The 23,162-nt window shown below is 41.9% G+C and overlaps 1 protein-coding gene across 3 annotated transcripts in view; it reads right to left on the bottom strand.

The window, feature by feature from the left end:
• Positions 1–23,162, bottom strand: part of LOC145408289 (uncharacterized) — a 132,413-nt gene that overhangs the window by 88,860 nt on the left and 20,391 nt on the right. For all 3 annotated transcript variants that reach the window (XM_080279062.1, XM_080279063.1, XM_080279064.1), the window contains exon 2: positions 21,077–21,282. In XM_080279062.1, the coding sequence (XP_080135188.1) occupies positions 21,077–21,282 (206 nt within the window). The remainder of the gene's footprint in view (positions 1–21,076; positions 21,283–23,162) is intronic.

Raw genomic sequence — 23,162 nt, 5'->3', positions numbered from 1 at the left:
GATTACCCACTAAACCACCAAGCACCATAACTTGGTTGTGTGGTTACCACCCAGCATAGTAAATGGTTTCCTGGTGTTCAGGAAACAATATGGCTTGTCACTCAGCATAAATTTGTCCGTAGACAGAAGGAAGAGGAAAGAATGAAGGAAAGAAAGAGAGAAGAGGAAGGAAGGCAAGAAGGATGGAAAAAGGGAAAGGGCAGGCACCCAAGGGCAGCACAACACAGAGTGAGTAGATGGCGAGCGCCCCCATCTACAAAACTGCTATCAGATTAACATGTTCTTACATATTTCTCTCACTTATTCAGTGACTTCTCGTCCACTTCTTACATCACTAAGCTGTTCCACTCTTAGTCTTCTACACCTCATACAGAGTTTTCCTTCTCCAAAAGCAACCCACATCTCACTTTCAAAGACTTTCCTTGGCATTCTATCACTGTGCATTGTTTACATGCAGTTGCATTTCCACTTCATGGAAGACTGCAATAAAGCAGTCAACGAACTGACGCAACATGTTTCTCCTGAACACACACAATACTCACAATACAATACAGTATTCTGAAGACACAATGTGATGGGGATACACCACCCTGATAGGCTAACACACAGAGAGCACTGTGAAAGCACATCATTACAAATCAGGTAACAAAAGTCTGTTCACCCACTGCATTTTGATTCTGGTTAGTTGTCTCAGTATATATCCAGAATTTACCCAGCTATATGCTCCATAAGCATGATAAGGAAAGTCTATCTATCTATCTATTGCCAGACGCCTCAATCCCGTTTGGGGTGGACACAAACAAATCGCCTCCAAGTCGCCCTGTCCCCCGCCATCTCACTGCCCTGCTCCCAACTCACACCCCCCTCTCTCATATACCTCTCCACCCCATCCCTCCATCTCATCCTCGGCCTCCCCCTCCCTCTTCCACCCTCCACCTCACTCACATACACTCTCTTCGTCAGTCTTTCACCCTCCATCCTCTCCACATGGCCAAACCACCTCAGTGTGTTCCTCATAACGCTTCCTATCACATCCACATCCACACCACAACGCTCCTTTATATCCTCATTCGTCAGCCTGTCTCTCCATGTGACTCCACAGGCTCCTCTTAAATAACTCATTTCCACTGATCTCACTCTTGACTTGTGTCCTTCCAACAACGTCCAAGCTTCACTTCCAAACGTTAGAGTTGGTATCACAATACTGTCATGTAGTAACTTTTTCACTTCCATGCTCACTTCCGTTTCTTATTACTGCTTTCAAAGAACCAGCAACCTTTCTTCCCTGCTGTACCCTTTCACGCACTTCACCCTCCAAACCTCCATCCTTACTCATCACACTACCCAAGTACTTAAACGTACTCACATTTTCCAATTCCTCACCATCCAACCTCACTGTACATTCACTGACTTCACTTCTCTCAAAGACCATCACTTTACTCTTCCCTACATTCACCTTTAGATTCCGTTTCTTACACACTCTCCCAAGCTCATCCACCAAGCCTTGCAGCTCCCCTTCGTCTTCACTCAACAACACAGTATCATCTAAAAACAACAGGACAGGGAGTTTCCAAACACTATCCTCTCTCACCAGGGCCACTCCAACATCCACTACCCTACCTTGTACCTCTTTTATTACCCCATCCATGTAAAGATTGAACAACCATGGAGACATGACACATCCCTGTTTCAACCCAACTTTCAAAGAGAAAAATTCAATTAGTTCACCATCCACACGCACTGCAGCCTTCGCACCAACATACATACTCTTCACAGCATTCAACAACTTCCCATCTACTCCATATATTCTTAACACTTTCCACAATCCTTGTCTATCCACCCTGTCATATGCTTTCTCCAAGTCCATGAAAGCTGCATACAACTTCTTTCCCTTCTCTAGAAACTTTTCCACTAAAGATCTAAGAATGAATACCTAATCTACACAACCTCTTCCCTTCCTAAAGCCTCCCTGTTCTTCTCCAACTAATTTCTCTGTTCTTTCTCTAACTCTGTCAATAAGTATCCTACCATACACTTTTCCTATTATACTAAGAAGACAAATGCCCCTATGATTACCACACATTTCTTTTTCTCCTTTTCCTTTGAACAAGGGAATAATTATACCTGACTTCCAATCCTCCGGGACTCTACCTTCCTCCCAGGCCAATCTGCACATCTTCCACATCCATTCTACTACTATCTCTCCCACATGCTTCAGCATTTCACCACACACTCCATCAATTCCTGGGGCTTTCCCCAGGAAAGTGATGTCCCTAAAAATAAGCTGAGAAAGTGAATTCTGTGCAGAAAGTAGACTACGATATGGTATCTGTGTTGCCAAGTTCTTATGGTGTCAACAAACCAACTACCAGCATGATAAGGAAGAATTCATCAGATAATCTGCACAAACTGAGTAAAACAACTACTGTACTGTAGGTCAGTGCAAGCTGCTACTAATTCCCTGCTGCATCAAATGGAGGAAATAATCACTCTGAATACATCTAAAAAAACAGTGCCATGACGGGAACAAATGGCTCTGGAGCTATATGCTTAAGTAAAATGGTGAACATGGCTCCACAATACTATTCTCCAGCATAACCTGGTCCATCTGAATAAGAAAAGCAAAAGTAAGGCAGGGATATAACTAATGAGCTCAACCTGCTCTGCTGCTAAGAAATTTACACTAAAGACCAATGGGTGCTGTACTGCCAATGCTTCCACAATGAGCTTCTAAAGAAAGATCAGCAGTAATATGCTGATGATGTAACCTGTAACTGTACTCTAAAAATTCTCAAGTGTGCATAAGTCAGCAGTCAGGGGTTTTGAGATGTCAGAATTCATGATTCAAAACCCTACGAATCTGAGCATGTACTGGGCAGCATGGTAGATGAGGATTAGCTGAATAATCACTTCACCAAGACTGCTAAAATAAACCGTAGGCCAACAAATTCAGACTTAAAACTTCTTTTCATCCTGACTTATTTACCACATCATCCATAGCTATCAATACACCAGGGTAGAATTTCTACTACACAATACCACAATCAACTTCCAGCTCCTTGACCAAGAAGACATCAGCTGTATCTATCTATCTATCTATCTATAGCCCGACTCCCTAATCTCGCAAAGGGTGGCCGCAGACAAAACGCCTCCAAGTCGCTCTGTCACCCACCATTTGACTACCCTCCCCCCAACTCACTCCCCCCTCCCTCATATACCTCTCAACTCCATCCCTCCCCCTCATCCTCAGTCTACCCCTCCCTCCACCTCACCTACATACACCCTCTTAGTCAGTCGTTCATTCTCTATTCTCTCCACATGCCCAAACCACCTGAGTGTATTTCTCCTAATCTTCTCAACCACATCCACATCCACCCCACAATGTTCCTTCACTTCTTCATTCGTCAACCTGTCCCTCCATGTCACTCCACACGCTCCTCTCAAGTAACTCATTTCCACTGCTCTCACTCTTGACTTGTTCCCCTCTTGCAAGGTCCACACCTCGCTTCCATACGTCAGGGTAGGGATCACAATACTATCGTGCAGTGACTTCTTAACTTCCATACTCATCTCCCTATTTCTCATCACTGCTTTCAGTGAACCAACAACCTTCCTTCCCTGCTGTACCTTTTCATGCACTTCATCCCCCAAAGTTCCATCCTTACTCATCACACTACCCAAGTACTTGAATGCACTCACATTCTCCATATCCTCACCATCCAATCTCAATGTACATTTTGTGACTTCATTCCTCTCAAACACCATAACTTTACTTTTGTTTACATTAACTTTCAGCTTCCTCCTCCTACACACTGTCCCAAATTCATTCATCAAACCTAGCAATTCCCATTCATCTTCACTCAACAATACTGTATCATCAGCAAACAGCAACACCGGAAGCTTCCAAATCTCACCCTCATTCATTAGAGCCACCCCCACATCCACTGCCCTACCTTGCACTTCCTTTACAACCCCATCAATGTATATATTAAACAGCCATGGAGACATCAAACAACCCTGTTTCTGTCCTACATTGAGATCAAAGAACTCACTCAGCTCACCATCCACTCGCACTGTAGCCCTAGCTCCTTCGTACATACTCTTCACAGCACTCAACAATTTCCCCTCCACTCCATATATTCTTAATACCTTCCACATACCTTGCCTATCTATTCTGTCATAAGATTTCTCCAAGTCCATGAATGCAGCACACACTTTCTTTCCCTTCTCTAGATACTTCTCCACTGAACATCTTAGAACAAATATCTGATCTACACACCCTTTTCCCTTCCTAAATCCCCTTTGTTCTTCTCCAACTAGCTCCTCTGCCATATGCCTAACCCTATCAATAAGTATTCTACCATATATTTTACCAGTCATACTAAGAAGGCAAATACCCCTATGGTTACCACATACTTCTCTCTCCCCTTTTCCTTTGTATAAAGGAACAATTATACCTGATTTCCAGTCCTCTGGAACCCTTCCCTCTTCCCAAGCCAATCTACACAACTTCCATATCCACTCCACAACAATCTCACCCTCATACCTAAGCATTTCACCACACACTCCATCAATTCCTGGGGCCTTTCCCAACTTGATCTTCTTCATTGCTTCCACTACTTCCGCCCTACTGATCTCTTCCTCCCTCCTCTCATCTCTTCTTCTCCCAGCCATTCCCCAACCACTTATACTCGCACTGCCTCACTTTCTACATTCAACAAATCCTCAAAGTGCTCCTTCCATCTCCTCAATTTCTCCCTCTTCTCCACCAACAATCTATTATTCATATCTTTCACTCCCCTACTATTTCCCCTTTCACACTGCCTTACTTTCTTTACCTCCTTCCAAAACAATTTCTTATACTCTCTCCATTTCACACTCAGATTCCTCCCAAACTCTTCATCCACTTTCTTCTTACTCTCCTTCACCAGTCTCTTCACCTCCCTTATCCTGCTTACATATACCTCTCTCTTCCCTCTCTCATCTTCTGCCCTACCTCTGCTCGCTAACCATTCACTATATGCCTTCTTCTTTTGTTTCACAGCTCGTTTCACCTCATCATTCCACCATGCTGTCCCTTGCACACCCTTGCATCTCCTCCTCACTCCACAAACCACCTCACACGCAGTGCCTATCTCTTCTGTGAATATCTTACATACATCTTCCACCCCTTCCATCTGCTCTAGCTCATACCTTCCCATTTTCTCACTCTCTTGCAATTTTTCCATTCTTGTCAGAGGAGCTGTTTCCTCCTGTCTTCCCCTTCGTCTCTTAAACCATTGTCTTTGCAGCTTTCCCTTGGCCATCACTAAGTGATGGTCAGAGACTCCATTCCTCCACCCTCTTCACAATCTTGCATCCAACACTTCGTCTTCTCATTCGCTCATCCACACACACATAGTCTATCACTGCCTTTCGTTCAACAAGCTCACCATCCATCCTCCTCATTACTCTCCATGTATACCGGTGGATCATCTTATGGCGAAAGTAGGTGTTGGCTATTGCCAACCCCTTACCAGCACAGATGTCCACCAAAGCACTACCATTCCCATCTACTTCAGCTGGCACACCCCACTGACCAACCACTCCATCCACTCCTCCATTCCCAACTTTGCCATTCATGTCTCCAATCAAAAACACTCTCTCACTCCTCTCAAATCAGTCCATACATGCTTCTACTCTCGCCCAAAACTTATCTTTCACTCTTGCCACTCGGTCCTCTGTCAGAGCATACACACATACAATCACCTAAGCTTGTATACCTACCTTCATCCTCACCCATACAATCCTTGCACCCACTGTTCCATACTCTCTTATATTCTCCTTCCACTTCTTGCTCATCATCAGATATACTCCCTCTCTTGCCCTCTCATTCTCATTAACGCCCGCACATATACCTAAACCATACTCCCATTCTCTCACCCTTTCACCTTTCCATTTAGTTTCAGTCAATCCACATATATCCACTCTTGCATCCTCAAGCACCTGAACAATCTCTCTCTCTTTCACTTCATCATTCACTCCTCTCACATTCCAAGTTCCCACCCTAAGAATGTCCTTTGTCCGTTCCATAGTCGTCAACCTATGGTCTGTCCGGGTCCGAGGCGCTTTATTCGCTTGTTTAGTTAGTTCTTTTTATGGGGTGGGGCACTAACCCACCACCAGCTGTATCACAATCACTAATTTCTTACCCGGTTGGATCTATATTTGACGGGACGAGTGCTCATATTCCAGTCAAGATTATCAGACCAGACGGCAATGTTCTGAAGCATCACGATGTTTATATATGAGCAGTAAAAGTCATCATCATCATCATCATCCGGACCTCCTTTCCCACCCAAAGGCAGGGTGAGGAGTAGCAATGTCCAGACAGCCGAAATTTGCCCAATCCAATGGGCCACACTTCCATTAACTCATCATTCACGCCCCCAGAATCCTTGCTCTATCGGATACGCCAAAAACATTCACCATGTTCTGTAGTTTCACATACACCTATCAGATTAAGTCAATCCGGACACTGCCACGTTAAAAACGGGTGCCAAATCTCTGATCATGCACTTCTCCTCACAACATTCATCCAGCCAGCTCGATCTCTTGTCAGTTCCCTAGCCTCACCGACTTCCAAACCTCTCTTCCTCACACACTCATCCACCATATCTCTCCATTTTCTCCTTGGTCTACCTTGCCTCCTCCCTCCTTCAAATTCACTAAGATATACCCTTTTCACCACTCTATTGTTTTCCATTCTCTCCACATGACCACACCATCTCAGTACACTCTCTTTAAATCTCGTGTCCACTGACTTCCTATCTATCTATCTATCTATCTATCTATCTATTGCCAGATGCCTCAATCCCGTTTGGGGTGGCCACAAACAAAACGCCTCCACGTCACCCTGTCCCCCGCCATTTCACTGCCCTGCTCCCAGCTCACGCCCCCCTCTCTCATATACATCTCCACCCCATCACTCCATCTCATCCTCGGCCTCCCCCTCCCTCTTCCCCCCTCCACCTCACTCACATACACTCTCTTCGTCAGTCTTTCACCCTCCATCCTCTCCACATGACTTCCTCACTCCACATATTTCACGAATTACATTGTTTCGTATCCTATCCACCCTCTGTACTCCACATACATTCCTCAGCAGTCCCATATCCACTGCTCATACTCTTGACTTTTCATTTTCATGCCTCACCATAGTCTCACATCCATATGTTAAAGTTGGCACTAACACTCCCTCATGTACACCTCATGCAGCTTGCAACACTCAAGCCTCTGTTTCTTATCAAGCCCTTCACTGCACCAGCTACTTTTCTTCCTTGTGTCACTCTGCTTTCAACTTCTTTTGCACATTTTCCTCTCTTTTCTATCACTGTACCCAGGTATTTGAACTCTCACCAAATCAAGTCTCTCCATTCACTGTAACATCACACTGGGAGCAACCTTCTCTCTCAATAACCATCACTTTATTCTTTTCTACAAGGTAATTCTTTTAAATTCTGTACAATTGATTCCCAGTGAACTATGTGTCTGATAACACTGTCTCGTGTATTTATTAGGGTTACATTAAAGGTTCTGCTCAGAGTACAGTCCTTCTTCCAATTTTGCGCGAATATCGTTGACAAAAACTCTTGCCAAATCAAAATTCGCAAAATTGAAACAATTAAATATATGAATTATAGGCAAATTGGTCGACATCACCCCAAAGGTAAGCACTTTTTCCCACTCATTCTTTTGACTCTACTTCTTAATTTTATGATGATAAATGAAACAAACATAAACTGATGTACTATACAGAAATACTGATAAGAAAACATCATAGGTAAGAAACATAAAAACACCAAACTCCCGACCAATAGCAGAATTACCTTTACCTTATAGAGGTTGGGGGAGTGGACTTTCTGACCACTACTTGGTGGTGGCCAGAATTAGGATTCAAATAAGATGGAGGAATAGAAGAAGGGGAAGACGAGAGGAAGGAGTAGTTGCAAGGAGAGTGGAAAGGTTACAAGAGGATGAGAAAAAGGCAGAGTATAAGAGAGAAGTGAAGGAACGATTGGGCAAATATGAATTGGAGCAGATGGGAGACGTGGAAGGTGTGTGTAGGATATTTACAGAAGAAATATGTGCAGCATGTGATGTGGTGTGTGGAAGGAAGAGAAGACGGAGGGGGGTGCAAGGAACAGCGTGGTGGACTGAAGAGGTGAGACAGGCTGTGGCACAAAAGAAGAAAGCATACAATGAATGGATGAGAAATAGGGGCGTGGAAGAATTTGAGAGGAGGAAGAGAGAGTTATATGTAGAAAGAAAGAGAGAGGTGAAAAGATTAGTAAGAGAGAGTAAGAAGAGAGTGGATGGGGAATTTGGAAGGAATTTGAGTGTAAAGTGGAGGGACTGTAAGAAAATGTTCTGGAAAGAGGTGAAAAGAGTAAGACAGGGTGGAAGTGAAGTTAGCAGGGGAGGGAAAAATAAAAATGGTAGATTACTAGTGGAGAAGGGAGAAAAAGTGAGCAGATGGAGAGAACACTTTAAGGAATTGTTGAACGTAGAGGATGGAAGTAATGCGAGTATAAGTGGCTGGGGAATGGCTGGGAGAAGGAGGGAGGTGAGAAGACAGGAAGAAATCAGTAGAATAGAAATTGTGGAAGCAATGAAGAAAGTTCAATCGGGGAAAGCCCCAGGAATTGATGGAGTGTGTGGTGAAATGCTGAAGCATGGGGGAGAGATAGTAGTAGAATGGATGTGGAAGATGTGCAGATTGGCCTGGGAGGAAGGTAAAGTCCCAGAGGATTGGAAGTCAGGTATAATTATTCCCTTGTACAAAGGAAAAGGGGAGAAAGAAGTGTGTGGTAATCATAGGGGCATTTGTCTTCTTAGTATAATAGGAAAAGTGTATGGTAGGATACTTATTGACAGAGTTAGAGAAAGAACAGAGAAATTAGTTGGAGAAGAACAGGGAGGCTTTAGGAAGGGAAGAGGTTGTGTAGATCAGATATTCATTCTTAGATCTTTTGTGGAAAAGTTTCTAAAGAAAGGAAAGAAGTTGTATGCGGCTTTCATGGATTTGGAGAAAGCATATGACAGGGTGGATAGACAAGGATTGTGGAAAGTGTTAAGAATATATGGAGTAGATGGGAAGTTGTTGAATGCTGTGAAGAGTATGTACGATGGTGCGAAGGCTGCAGTGCGTGTGGATGGTGAACTAATTGAATTTTTCTCTTTGAAAGTTGGGTTGAAACAGGGATGTGTCATGTCTCCATGGTTGTTCAATCTTTACATGGATGGGGTAATAAAAGAGGTACAAGGTAGGGTAGTGGATGTTGGAGTGGCCCTGGTGAGAGAGGATAGTGTTTGGAAACTCCCTGTATTGTTGTTTGCAGCTGATACTGTGCTGTTGAGTGAAGACGAAGGGGAGCTGCAAGGCTTGGTGTATGAGTTTGGGAGAGTGTGTAAGAAACGGAATCTAAAGGTGAATGTAGGGAAGAGTAAAGTGATGGTCTTTGAGAGAGGTGAAGTCAGTGAATGAACAGCGAGGTTGGATGGTGAGGAATTGGAAAATGTGAGTACGTTTAAGTACTTGGGTAGTGTGATGAGTAAGGATGGAGGTTTGGAGGGTGAAGTGCTTGAAAGGGTACAGCAGGGAAGAAAGGTTGCTGGTTCTTTGAAAGCAGTGATAAGAAACAGGGAAGTGAGCATGGAAGTGAAAAAGTTACTATATGACAGTATGGTGATACCAACTCTAACGTATGGAAGTGAAGCTTGGACGTTGTTGGAAGGATACAAGTCAAGAGTGAGAGCAGTGGAAATGAGATATTTAAGAGGAGCCTGTGGAGTCACATGGAGAGGCAGGCTGACGAATGAGGATATAAAGGAGCGTTGTGGTGTGGATGTGGAAGCGTTATGAGGAACACACTGAGGTGGTTTGGCCATGTGGAGAGGATGGAGGGTCAAAGACTGACGAAGAGAGTGTATGTGAGTGAGGTGGAGGGGGGAAGAGGGAGGGGGAGGCCAAGGATGAGATGGAGGGATGGGGTGGAGAGGTATAAGAGAGAGGGGGGTGTGAGTTGGGAGCAGGGCAGTGAAATGGTGGGGGACAGGGCGACTTGGAGGCGATTTGTTTGTGGCCACCCCAAACGGGATTGAGGCGCCTGGCAGAAGATGGACATTTACCTGCTTTTTTCCTTTCAATCATTTTCAGGTCTCCAAACTTATTTTCTTGTTCTGCTTAACCGCTGGCAACATGATAACACTCGTGCAAGGTTAGACTGCTGGGATATTGCGAGGAGCACCATGAAATTGTGAGGGTCAGTGACCTTGGTTGGGAACAGGTGCAAACAAACGTGGTGGGGCGGCAGACCACTGAACTAGGAGATGCATTACGCCCAGTGAACCATGATGTCACTACTCCGCATGGCAAAGCACCAATCGACCTCGCAAAGTGTGTGATCACTCGCAAAGTTCATAATTGTTAAAAAATATATGACTTTTGAAACTACCTCGCAAAATTGGTGAATCGCAAAGTTGAAGGATGTACTGTACACCTATATTACAATTCTGGACTATCGCAGCCTTTCCAGTGATTGTCATGTACAAACCACCTCATATAGCTACAGTAACTCAATATAAAATGCTACAGTAAGACTTCACTATAACAGACTAATTGGGACCCAAACCATTCTGAAAAATGTGAAATTCCACTAAAAGCGACATGCGGACTTCCCCCTGCTAAACCAGACTTTTTCTGATATACCTGTATCAGACATTAGTCCAGATCGCATGAACGGTTTTTAAACTGTTTTGACTACCATTGCAGTACTGTACTGGGTTATAACTTCACTACACTAATCAAATTGTATAATATATATGATAATACTGTACTGTACACTGATAAACAAGTTTTTTATTTACTTTATTGTGGTGAACATAGCTGAAGTGGTCAGGCAGTCTGGACTGCTTCTGGCTTTATCGAACTTTTTCCAATATATGGGAATTTAGTCCAGTGGCTCCTCGTGTCCGATAAAAGCGAATTCTGGTCTATTAAGTCCGTTATATTGAGGTTTTACTGTACTGTTTTTCATTCAAAACCATAAAAACATGTAGCTAAATATACAACCTCCTGACATGTAGTTTTTGTACTGAACATGATGTAGATGGTTCATAACCATTCTATGAGTTAATTCCCCAAAACAACTCACTGCTATTTTCCTATAAATGTTGGAGTGAAAATTTTGTTGTATGAATCTCCTGCCCTGCAAACTGTAAATACTGACTACTATTAACAAGGTTACCATCTACTCGTAATTTTTAAATGCCAAACGAGCTCAAAATTTGCTAATGTATATCTGAATACCCGTATAAAGCTCAAGCAAAACTGATAGAAAGTACAAAATCTCTAGAACACCACTGAAGTTAAAATGTTCTGGAATTCATCATTCAATCCTTTTCTGCCCCATCAGGGGCATACATTACCCCTACAATTCTAACTGCAAGATTACAAGTTGCAAGGCATTCAAGACTGTCGCTTATTAAAATGAATATCTCTTGATCTGGCAAAAAGAACTACCCTAGCAACTCTGCTGCCTGGTAAGTAGGAGAGTTTAAACACTACCTCTGCCACTTTAAAACGAAAAAAAAAAAAAAAAAAATCTTTAGCATGGTGCAAATATCTTCAGGCATTAAACCCCTTTAATTTAAATAACTGTTGATAAACCAATGACCACATATGCAAGTTATGAGGAAAACAGACGTCATAACAGTGATCTCAATTAGTGGTGCAATACGGAAAGTGTTCAAGCATGAAACTAACGCTAATATGCAACTGTGCATATGCACGTTTTGCACTGCAACCTTCCTCCCAGGTTGGACAGTACAACAAATACCCTTCATAATATATCTACAATATGTAAAAAGAAAGCATAACTTAGTCATAAGAGTCTGAAACCAATCACCTGACTTTTCTAGTACATATTGTGACACTGGTCACAGGCATCCCAATCTGGGACATAACAAAAAACTTTCTGCAATAGGTACCATTAAGAACAGACATGGTGCTGAAGCCAGCTTTGGCTTTGGCTTAATGAAGCCAGGGTTTTTGGGTTTTGGATTTGACTTCATAACTATTAAAGTAAGTATATGACTTCAACTTCATACCTTCCTATGGGCTTTGGCTTCAGCTTCAGAGCTGAGGGGCTGGCTTCAGTCCCAACTGCATGTTACTAAACCAGGATCAAGAATGAAATACTGTACTGCATGTCTAACCACTCTTTTGAGCATTAGGGATGAGCAATGTCCGTAATTATAACAAGATCATGAAATGAACAGGTCTAGAATATGTGGGAACTGGGAAAAACAGTGTCAACTACTGCACAAGGATCACTGCTAAGTACTGCTGGAAAGATTTCTCAGCCAGAAAGGTGTTGCCTTACAGACCAAACTTTTGAAAAGCTAATGATGATTTGCTGCAATGCTGTACTGCATGCTGCCAACTGCCATAATCTTAAACTTCATCCCAGTGTGAAGTGTAACTTCATTTTTTTTTCTTTAATGCACTGTCAGTGAGAAATTCTCTTGTAAGATTTCTTACAATGAACACAGTTAAAATTTTGACAATATTATTGAGGCACTTTTTTCCATAAAACAGTCATCACACTATATCTATCTATCTATCTATCTATTTCCAGACGCCTTAATCCTGTACGGGGTGGCCACAAACAAATCGCCTCCAGGTCACCCTGTCCCCTGCCATTTCACTGCCCTGTTTCCAACTCACACACCCCCTCTCTCATATACCTCTCCACTCCATCCCTCCATCTCATCCTCAGCCTCCCCCTCCCTCTCCCCCCCCTCCACCTCACTCACATACACTCTCTTCGTCAGTCTCTCACTCTCCATCCTCTCCACATGGCCAAACCACCTCAGTGTGTTCCTTCTAACACTTCCTATCACATCCACATCCACACCACAACGCTCCTTTATATCCTCATTTGTCAGTCTGTCTCTCCATGTGACTCCACAGGCTCCTCTTAAATAACTCATTTCCACTGTTCTCACCCACCAACAACGTCCAAGCTTCACTTCAATACGTTAGAGTTGGTATCATAATACTGTCATGTAGTAACTTTTTCACTTCCATGCTCACTTCCCTGTATCTTATCACTGCTTTCAAGGAAGCAGCAACCTTTCTTCCTTGTTGTACCCTTTCAAGCACTTCACCCTCCAAATTTCCATCCTTACTCATCACACTACCCAAGTACTTAAACGTACTCACATTATCCATTTCCTCACCATCCAAACTCACTGTACATTCACTGACTTCACCTCTCTCAAAGACCATCACTTTACTCTTCCCTACATTCACCTTTAGATTCCATTTCTTACACACTCTCCCAAACTCATCCACCAAGCCTTGCAGCTCCCCTTCATCTTCACTTAACAGCACAGTATCATCTGCAAACAGCAGTACAGGGAGTCTCCAAACACTACCCACTCTCACTAGGGCCACTCCAACATCCACTGCCCTACCTTGTACCTCTTTTATTACCCCATCCATGTACAGAAAGAACAACCATGAAAATATGACACATCCTTGTTTCAACCCAACCTTCAAAGAGAAAAATTTACTCAGATCACTATCCACATGCATTGCAGCCTTAGCACCCTCATACATACTCTTCACAGCATTCAACAACTTCCCATCTACTCCATATATTCTTAATATTTTCAACAATCCTTGTCTATCCACCCTGTCATATGCTTTCTCCAAATCCATGAAGGCCGCATACAACTTCTTTCCCTTTTCTAAAAACTTTTCCACTAAAGATCTAAAAATGAACATCTGATCTACACGACCTCTTCCCTTCCTAGAGCCTCCCCGTTCTTTTCCAACTAATTCCTCTGTTATTTCCCTAACTCTGTCAATAAGTATCCTACCATACACTTTTCCTATTACACTAAGAAGACAAATGCCCCTGTAATTACCACACGCTTCCTTTTCCCCTTTTCCTCTGTACAAAAGAATAATTATGCCTGACTATCAATCCTCCAGGACTCCCAGGCCAATCTGCACATCTTCCACATCCATTCTACTACTATCTCTCCCCCATGCTTCAGCATTTCATCACACACTCCAACAATTCCTGGGGCTTTCCCCAATTTGACTTTCTTCATAGCTTCCACAACTTCTATCCTACTGATTTCTTCCTGTCTTCTCACCTCCCTCCTTCTCCCAGCCATTCCCCAGCCACTTATACTCGCATTACTTCCATTCTCTATGATCAATAATTCATTAAAGTGTTCTCTCCATCTGCTCACTTTTTCTCCTTTCTCAACAAGTAATCTGCCATTTTTATTTTTCACTCCCCTACTAACTTCACTGCCACCCTGTCTTACTCTCTTCACCTCTTTCAAGAACATTTTCTTACAGTTCCTCCATTTTACACTCAAATTCCTTCCAAATTCCTCATCCACTCTCTTCTTACTCTCTCTTACTAATCTTTTCACCTCTCTCTTCCTTTCTACATATAACTCTCTCTTTTGCCTCTCAACTTCTTCCACGCCCCTATTTCTCATCCATTCATTGTATACTTTCTTCTTTTGTGCCACAGCCTGTCTCACCTCTTCGTTCCACAATGCTGTTCCTTGGACCCCTTCCGTCTACTCTTCACCCCACACACCACATCACATGCTGCACATATTTCTTCTGTGAATATCTTGCACACACCTTCCACGTCCCCCATCTGTTCCAATTGATATTTACCCAATCATTTCTCCACTTCTCTCTTATATTCTTCCTTTTTCTCATCCTCTTGTAAACTTTCCACTCTCCTTCCAACTACTCTTTCCTCCCGTCCTTCCCTTCTTCTATTTCTCCATCTTACTTGGATCTTGATTCTGGCCACCACGAAGTAGTGGTCAGAAAGTCCACTCCCCCAACCTCTACAAGCTCTTGCATCCATTACACATCTTCGCATCCTTTCATCCACAAACACATAATCAATCACTGCCTTCCTTTCATTCAGTTCACTACCCACCCTTCTCATCACTCGCCATGTATACCTGTGGATCATTTTGTGCCTGAAGAGGATACTGGCTATCACCAACCCCCTCCCAGCACATACCTTGTATGTCCACTAATGCACTGCCATTCTCATCTATCTCAGCAGGTACACCCCAATCACCAACTATTCCATCCACCTTTACATTCCCTACTTTACCACTCATATCACCGATAAAAAACACTCTCTCATTCCTTCCAAACTTTCCCATGCACACTTCCACATTTGTCCAGAACTCTTCTCTCACTCTGCTTGCACAATCTTGCATTGGCGCATACACGCACGCAATCCCCCCATATTTGTATTCCAACTTTCAATCTTACCCACACAATCCTTGAGCCAACTGATCCATACTCTCTTATGTTCTTCTTCCATCTTTTACTCACAATACACATTCCTTCTTTTGCCCTCTCATTCTCACCTACTCCTGCACATATACCCCATCCATACTCCCATTCTCTCACACTCGCTCCTCTCCATTTAGCTTCAGTTACTCCACATACATCCACTTTCGCACCCTCAAGCACCTGGACAATCTCTTTCTCTTTCACTTCATCATTCGCACCCCTTACATTCCACGTCGTGATCCGTACCATGTCCTTTGTCCGGTCCTTGGTTGTCATCTTTTGGTCAGTCCTTGTTCGAGGCTTCTTGTTCGTCTTTTTAATTGGCTATTTTCTGGGGAGGGACACTAACCCTCCGCCAACCCTTTTAGTCACCTCATATGACAAGCAGGGATACTGGAGGAGTATTCCTGAAAACCCTCCTACCCCCAAGGGGTTATTACTTCAAAAGATTTTAACTTAAAACCATTCTTTTAAGCATTCTGAAGATACAAGTACTTATCTACAAATATTTGGGGGACTACAGTAATTTTATGACATTGTAGGGGACACTTTAGGCAGGCCCCATTATATGAGCACTTGCTATACAAAAAACCAATGCTACGAGAACTAGTAGTTTAGACACAAATTCAGTGATGTGAGCAGGGTCAGGTAACCTAACTGTATTTTTCCTTTAAGTTATGTAGTCCATTATACAAATACAAAGTTTGTAATCCTTTTTTTTTTTCAATCCCTTATACGAGTTTATGCTATCCGAGCAGTCCTCCATTAGTATATCCAACTCGTAAAATGGGACCCACCTGTATTGTGTTGTACTGTATATTTTTTAGGAACACATTAAATCCATAACATCATATGCATATTCCATTAAAAAGATAATTTATTACCAGTATGTCCAATAAAATATTTAAACTGACTTGCTTTTGCTTAAAGCCTAATATTCTGTCTGCCTGGTTATCAAAGGCATATTGTGGCTCTGAGCTAGCTTGGGCTTCAGCTTAATGCATTTTCGTGTGACTTTACCTTCAGCTTGATGAGTTTGGCTTCGGCTTCATGCAATTCTAGGGCTTTGTTTTTTGGCTTCAAAGCTAAAGGGCAGGCTTTGGCCCCATGTCTAATATGGAATACAGTAATCCCGCATTTTTTGCGGATTTTTTGTCTACGGTTTTGCCCTCTCGCGGATTTTCTTAGCATTAATAAGTTCAACAAAAATATCCTTGAATATAGAGAAAAAAAAAAAAAAAAAAATGAAATTCCCGCAGCTTCCAATTGTAGCGCGGTAAACTCACGCCACCCTCTGTCCCTTTCCCGTGGCCCCTCTGCCAGTGTTACCATATCTAGCATAATTTTATTCTTTTAGCATAATTTTGATCAAATTTTCGAGTCTGGAATATTTTTTAGCATATTAGAAGTTTTAGAATCATTCTAGCATAATTTAGAATGGAATGGAATATTTTTAGAATAATTTAATAAAAGCTACAAATCAGAGAGAGAGAGAGAGAGAGACGAATAAGGTAAGAAGATGTTTGAATAGTTGGTTACTTTCAGTTTGGGCTTGGTTGGGTTGGATTAGGTTAGGTTAGGTTAGGTTGGATTAGGTTAGGTTAGGTTTTAGGTTAGGTTCGGTTTGGTTCGGTTAGGTTAGGATAAGTTTGAGCTTTGTACTTTACCCATGAAACCTAGGTTTTTCCGATGGATTTTGGTATGATTCATTCGATTTTCAGCTTCATTTCAGTCGGAAATGACCATTTTCTGTGTTTTCCCCCCTCCCTATAACCCCCGATTCCCCAAAGATCCCTCATTATTTCAGGGGGATGGGGGGCGGTCATATCTCAAAATCTGGTTATTTCCGACGGAAATGATGCTCAAAATCGAACGAATCACATCAAAATCCATCAGAAAAACGTAAGTTTCGTGGGAAAAAGCAGTATGGGTAGATACCGATATTTATCCTCTTACTGAATGTAGGTTCATTTTAATATTTTCATAGTAAACAATACATAATTAATATGTTGCACGAATATGTATAGAATTTTATCATTTAGCTTCAAGTTAGCATAATTCATTTTTTACTTGGAACAAATATGCTCAATCTAGCATAATTTTTTCATTGCCCTAGCATAATTTCGTTGTTTGGATATGGCAACACTGCTCTCTGCCTCGCATTCTTCAGTCCACGCCTGACTGCCTTAAGTGGCTGTCGTGGTTGTAACCACACTATGATATGAGCCTCTTGCCTCCCACTTGCTTTCCACATGGCCCCAGGACGTAAGCCAGCCTCACCAAAGGCTAATAATACAATTAGTAAGAACTCCAAAGTGACAAAACGATCAAGTTATGACCTTAGCAAAGAAAATTGTGTTACTGGACAAGCTAAGAAACGACCGTGCGAGTGTTTGCTATCACCAGTTAATGCATCTTTTTATTTTGTACTGTTTTGTTAATAAATGTGTAGATAATTGTGTATTACAGTACGGTGTTTACGTTTTTCCTTCATAATGGAGTATGTGCTTTCAATCTTGTAAGAAGGTATTTCGGGATGAGTATGGAGGTTTCGGGACAATTCGCAGTCACAACACAAAACAATTCGCCTTCATTAATGAAGATAGCTATGGGTGACGCTAGAATATAATTCAAAGGCGACTACAGCGAGGAAGAAACAAGTTAATTATTGACTAAAGGTGCAACTAATAAATAATATCCAGAACCTACGCTACTGAACATAGACTGCTGGATCCCCCTGAAATATAGTTATTAAAGTATTGATTAATTAATAATAAGTATATTGATGAAAGTATTGATTAGTATATTTATAGAATGGCGGGGAATCGTCCAGGGTGCGAATTGTTCTGAAGGGGAATCGTCCATGTTTTGACGGGGAATTGTCTGACGGCGAATTGTCTCGCAATCAGTATGGACATGGACTGTGTGATGGGCAGCATGGTGGACACAAGTGCAAGTTTTCAATTGTTAATAGAGTATTCGCGGAATTGACTTTTCGCGGGGGTTACAAGAACGTAACTACCGCGAAATATGCGGGATTACTGTATATGCTAATGATGCCTTTGATTCCACTGTATACATACAGAGTAGCTATGAGGACATCATGCACCCTTACCTCATTTCACCACTAATACTGAACCACTTACTCCAAAATCCTCATAACCTTATATGATTCACTACCATTAAAAAAAAAAAAAAAAAAAAAAAAGGCATTCAGCAGTTCTCCATCCATACCATGTACTGTATATCTATCTATCTTCCTATATATCTATATTTCTATAGACAGATAGATAGACAGACAGACAGATAGACAGATAGATAGACAGTCACTCACAGGCAGAATGAACAAGAAAGAATGAAGGATAGAAAGACAAAAGAGGTAGTGTAAAGTCACCCGTCTGTAGAAGGACAAGGTAAGAATGAAGAAAGACAGAAGAGAAAGGAAGGAAAGGAGGGAGGCGAGGAAAGGACAGATACCTGAGAACAGCACTACATCGAGTAAGTGGATGGTGAGCGCCCCCACCTACCACTAACACCACCACCGACCACTAAAATATATATACAGCATATACTTAGAGTACATATAATCTTGCATAATCCTTCCCTATTGTCAAACAACTTTTCCAGAAACATAAATGTCATAAATACCTTATATTCCATCTAACACACTTTCTCCACTATGTCTTAATACAAAGTTGTGAACCACACATCCCTATAAGCACCTGCTTATCACTCATCGATCTGATCTATTCCTTATACTGTACTGTGCATTCTCTACCATATTAAAGGCTATAATTAATGCACTCATATTTATTTACATTTGTACATAGGCAGAAACATAACCTTCCACTCCATGAGTACAATTCATATTGAATTCCCTTCCACTCCATGAGTACAATTCATATTGAATTCATCTCATCCAACCCTTCTAGAATACTTCCAAAGAAATGTTTCATTCTACTTTCCACAATAAATTTTATCATCTCTGAATTTATCACAAACACCTGCTTCAAAGCATTCTGTTAATGTCACTTTCTCTGGCACTACACACCTCTGTGCAACATCAAGACCAAACATATTTACCAATGCTATGTTCTCCTAACTTCCAGTCTTCAGTCTTTCAAAATACTGTTTCCGTTTACCCTTACCTCACTTCCATTTGTTAGTATTCTTCCACTCCCATCCCTCATATTTTTCACTTCTTTTTCCAACTCACTCCTGCATTTAGCACCTTTCCAAAATGATTTTCTATCCTCAGAGTACTGGAGTTTAATTTCTATCCAAAATCATACTGTATTTTTCCATTTTTTCTCTTTACTACCTTCTTCGTATGGTTATTACTCTCAGTATAATGTTTCCCTCTTTCATCAGAACTGCATCTACTCCATTCACTTTTTCCTTATTCCTTTCACTGTTCTTTCAACCTCAAGTCATTATGTTGTACCTCTCTTACTAGTCACTATCCTTGCAACACCATACATAAATTTAGCATTCTAAATAAACACTTTTTGCAGCTATGCTCTCTACAAACTTCCAAAATCCATCTGCTCCAATTAAATAATTACAGTAATTCCAATAAAAACACATACATCTCTTGCCAAACCCCTAGCACAGACATAAGGGTACAGTAATACCTGTGTGATATGTTATCACATAGCACCACACTGATTATGTCCCTTGGTGTCACACAGTACCATTTCTACTACCACCACCACCACCAGCACCAAGCGAACACACCATAAAGTCAGCTCCTGTACCACTGTTCTCATTTCCACTAAGATGAGGATTTAACTATCCCTTTAAAATACGGAGAACTTTCCTTATAAGGTAGTATGGTAGCTGTAACCCATAATTGTAGTAAGGTAGTTGTAACCCCATATCCACCTGAACATGAATCCAGTAGACCAAAGGCTGAAGTTACCCCCCCCCCCACTGCAGTCCACCAACCCCCATTTCAGGGATTAGGGAGGGAGTTGCAGGACATTTGCATAACCAGGCAACATAGCCATCCAACTGTGTCAATGCCACCACATGAAGGTACCCCTCACCAGTACCAGATGCCCCGCATCAGCACCTTTTCCTTACATAAAAAGTCTGATATAGTTCAAAACCATACATATTTTTGGAATTTTTCATACATTCTACCAATATGTTAGTACTTAGGCAAACTTTAAGCACTATGATTTTCAATGTGTAAACCATGCAAACAACAGAAATACAAAAACTAACAAGACAGAACACTTGTGCTGTTCACCCAATGATATGTTAAGCTACTGCTCACGTTTTCCTTTCGATAAGGCACTGGACATGATTCAACAGATTTCTGATATGTTATAACAACTGTAATGTTATAAAATTATCTTACAAACAGCTACATCATGCAACCTCCACAAAGAAACTTTCTAGCTACGAAGTAATGTAGTGTATGCTACTTACACACAGCTAACAGTCTTTTAGTTTTTATATTTCTTGACTGTTTTAGCAGCTTTAGAATTATATAAAAGGATTCCCTCTTGTGTTTATAAATCAGCTATTAGCAGCATAACCAATATACAACCATATATTAGTCTTGTGCTTCTAAAACATTAATAATTATTTCATAATTTAACTTACAAAATGAATACAACACAACATATTTAATGCACATGCCAGTTTCACAGAAAGTCATTTCCATACCTTATAATTCTGCAGTTGCGCAGCTGAGGCAGCAGCAGCAGGATTTGCAACATACGGTGCATACTGTGGCATTTGAACCCCCGGGGGAGCAGCCACTACTGGGTGACTCAGACTCTCAGCATATGATGGAGGTGGCCCTTGACCAACCATCTGTGGGAAGGAGGCTGGTGGAGCACTGGCACCATAGGGAGTGCTGGAAGGTGGTCCTGGAACAAAAATAATGCTCCAGTAAACTCTCTACTGTATATAACAAACTAACTTAAGTGAATTGCATGAAATTCAATCTGACGTCAAGGCTCTTGGTCATCTTAATTTACATACAGCACCCTCACGTCCAGTATGCATTTGTCCAGTACTACTTTCGTCCAGTACGGTCGGCAAAATAAAAAACTACTGTATTTTATTACTGCAGTACGGATTTATTGGGCTAGTATGGACTGGCCGTGCAAAGTGGGCCAAATCCGAGAAGTTCTTCTCTGGTACTGATGTGCTGCGTCCAGTACTACAGTAAAACCTCTACAATTTGGCATCCTTCAAGTCAGAAATTTCTACAACTCGGGAAGGCTCCAAAATATACATTTAAAAAATCAAAATTCAAAAATTCCCAAAAATGCACACGTGAGAGGAAGTGAGTCGGCAAAAATCCCCCCAACTCGGTAAGATGCCGAGTTGTACCGACATTCAGCAAGAGTAACCCAGCATCACGTGTGCATGGGGATGTAAACAAAGCCTGTTGTGTGCCACATGTGGGCCAGTCTGCCTTCGTCCATTGCCTGTGTTGCATTCTCTCCTCACTTGCTCTGCTTGTGACTAAGTGTTACACACTCTTAAGTGGATTGTACCTGCAGAAGCTAACCATGGCGTCTCCCAGTGCTACCCCAGTGTTTAGCGAATAAGTTCTGTACAGTAATGTTTAGGTGTTTAGTCTTTAGTTCCCCAGTATAGTACAAGTCATAAATACATTACAGTATGGCCTTTATAGTGTTAATTGTGCTTTACATAGTGTACAGTGTCAAGTACAGTACAATAAAGATGTGCCCAAAAGTGATCTTGAGCCCCCTTAACACCTCCAAAAACTACCAAAAGTCCTCCTCCATGCCTGCAATACACACTACAACTGCGTGGAATCATGGTAAGGCAGCTTTCACTGTTTATTGTAAAAATGTTTATTTTTTTTCCATTTTTTTCCATTTTTTCCTTTTTTTTTTTGTGTGTGTGTGTGTGTGCTGGGGGGGGGGACCTTAAAGTTCATCCCTACAACTCGGCAAATAGGCTAACTCGGCAAGGCTTGCACATGTATTATGCCGAGTTGTAGAGGTTTTACTGTATTACCTGCACGTGTGCAGGAAGATGACCAACACCGAGAAACGTTTCCCAAAGTACACCAGTCCAGTACGCCTTCCTCATGACTCGTGATGTGTGCCAGTCAAATTGCAGTATTGCACTTCCCCCGATGACAAAGACAACGATGTATCGGTGAGTGACTATGAGAGATTTATGAAGGAGGTTGAGGCAGAGAGGCCTCCTCAGGATCCTACAGGCCCTCCTCCAGGGGGTCAGTAGGACCTCCTACAGCCTTGGAAACCCCTCCCCCTTCCCCCCCAAACCCATCATCACTCACCTTAAAGGTTGGTAAAATCTTGTGTCAAAATGTAGTTGAATTTTAGGGAGACTTTTTCTAGGCTTGTCTGACATTATTCATTATTCCCCTAAGGCCTGTTGTTTGTCCAGTATGGATTTAGTCCAGTACAGTACTGGTATGATCCGTATACAAGAAGACTGTTTGGTTGGCTCAGAGTTCATCTCATATGAAATTTTATAAGTGGAGGTTCATTACAATGACGGCTTACTGTACCACAGCAAAGACATCAACATGACTACAAGCTTTTGATTAGGATAATGGATTTATGTCATACAACCTCTCATTTCTGGGACTAAGGTCTTCCTCCTATTTAGAGGATTTGTGTTTGAGTATATGGCACTTTGCAAACGGATGCCCTTCATGACATCAACAAATGGCCCTTAAATGGGGTAGAACACTCAACACTTTGACTGATAGCCTGCCCTCTAAACTACTAGATCATGG

Source organism: Coenobita brevimanus, chromosome 76 (genome assembly GCF_032717465.1).
Source record: "Coenobita brevimanus isolate Jiangsu-jjx chromosome 76, ASM3271746v2, whole genome shotgun sequence".
In the NCBI taxonomy this organism is placed as follows: Eukaryota; Metazoa; Arthropoda; class Malacostraca; order Decapoda; family Coenobitidae; genus Coenobita; species Coenobita brevimanus.
The sequence above is the reverse complement of the archived record's forward strand: the minus strand, read 5'-3'. Positions and strand labels throughout refer to the sequence as shown.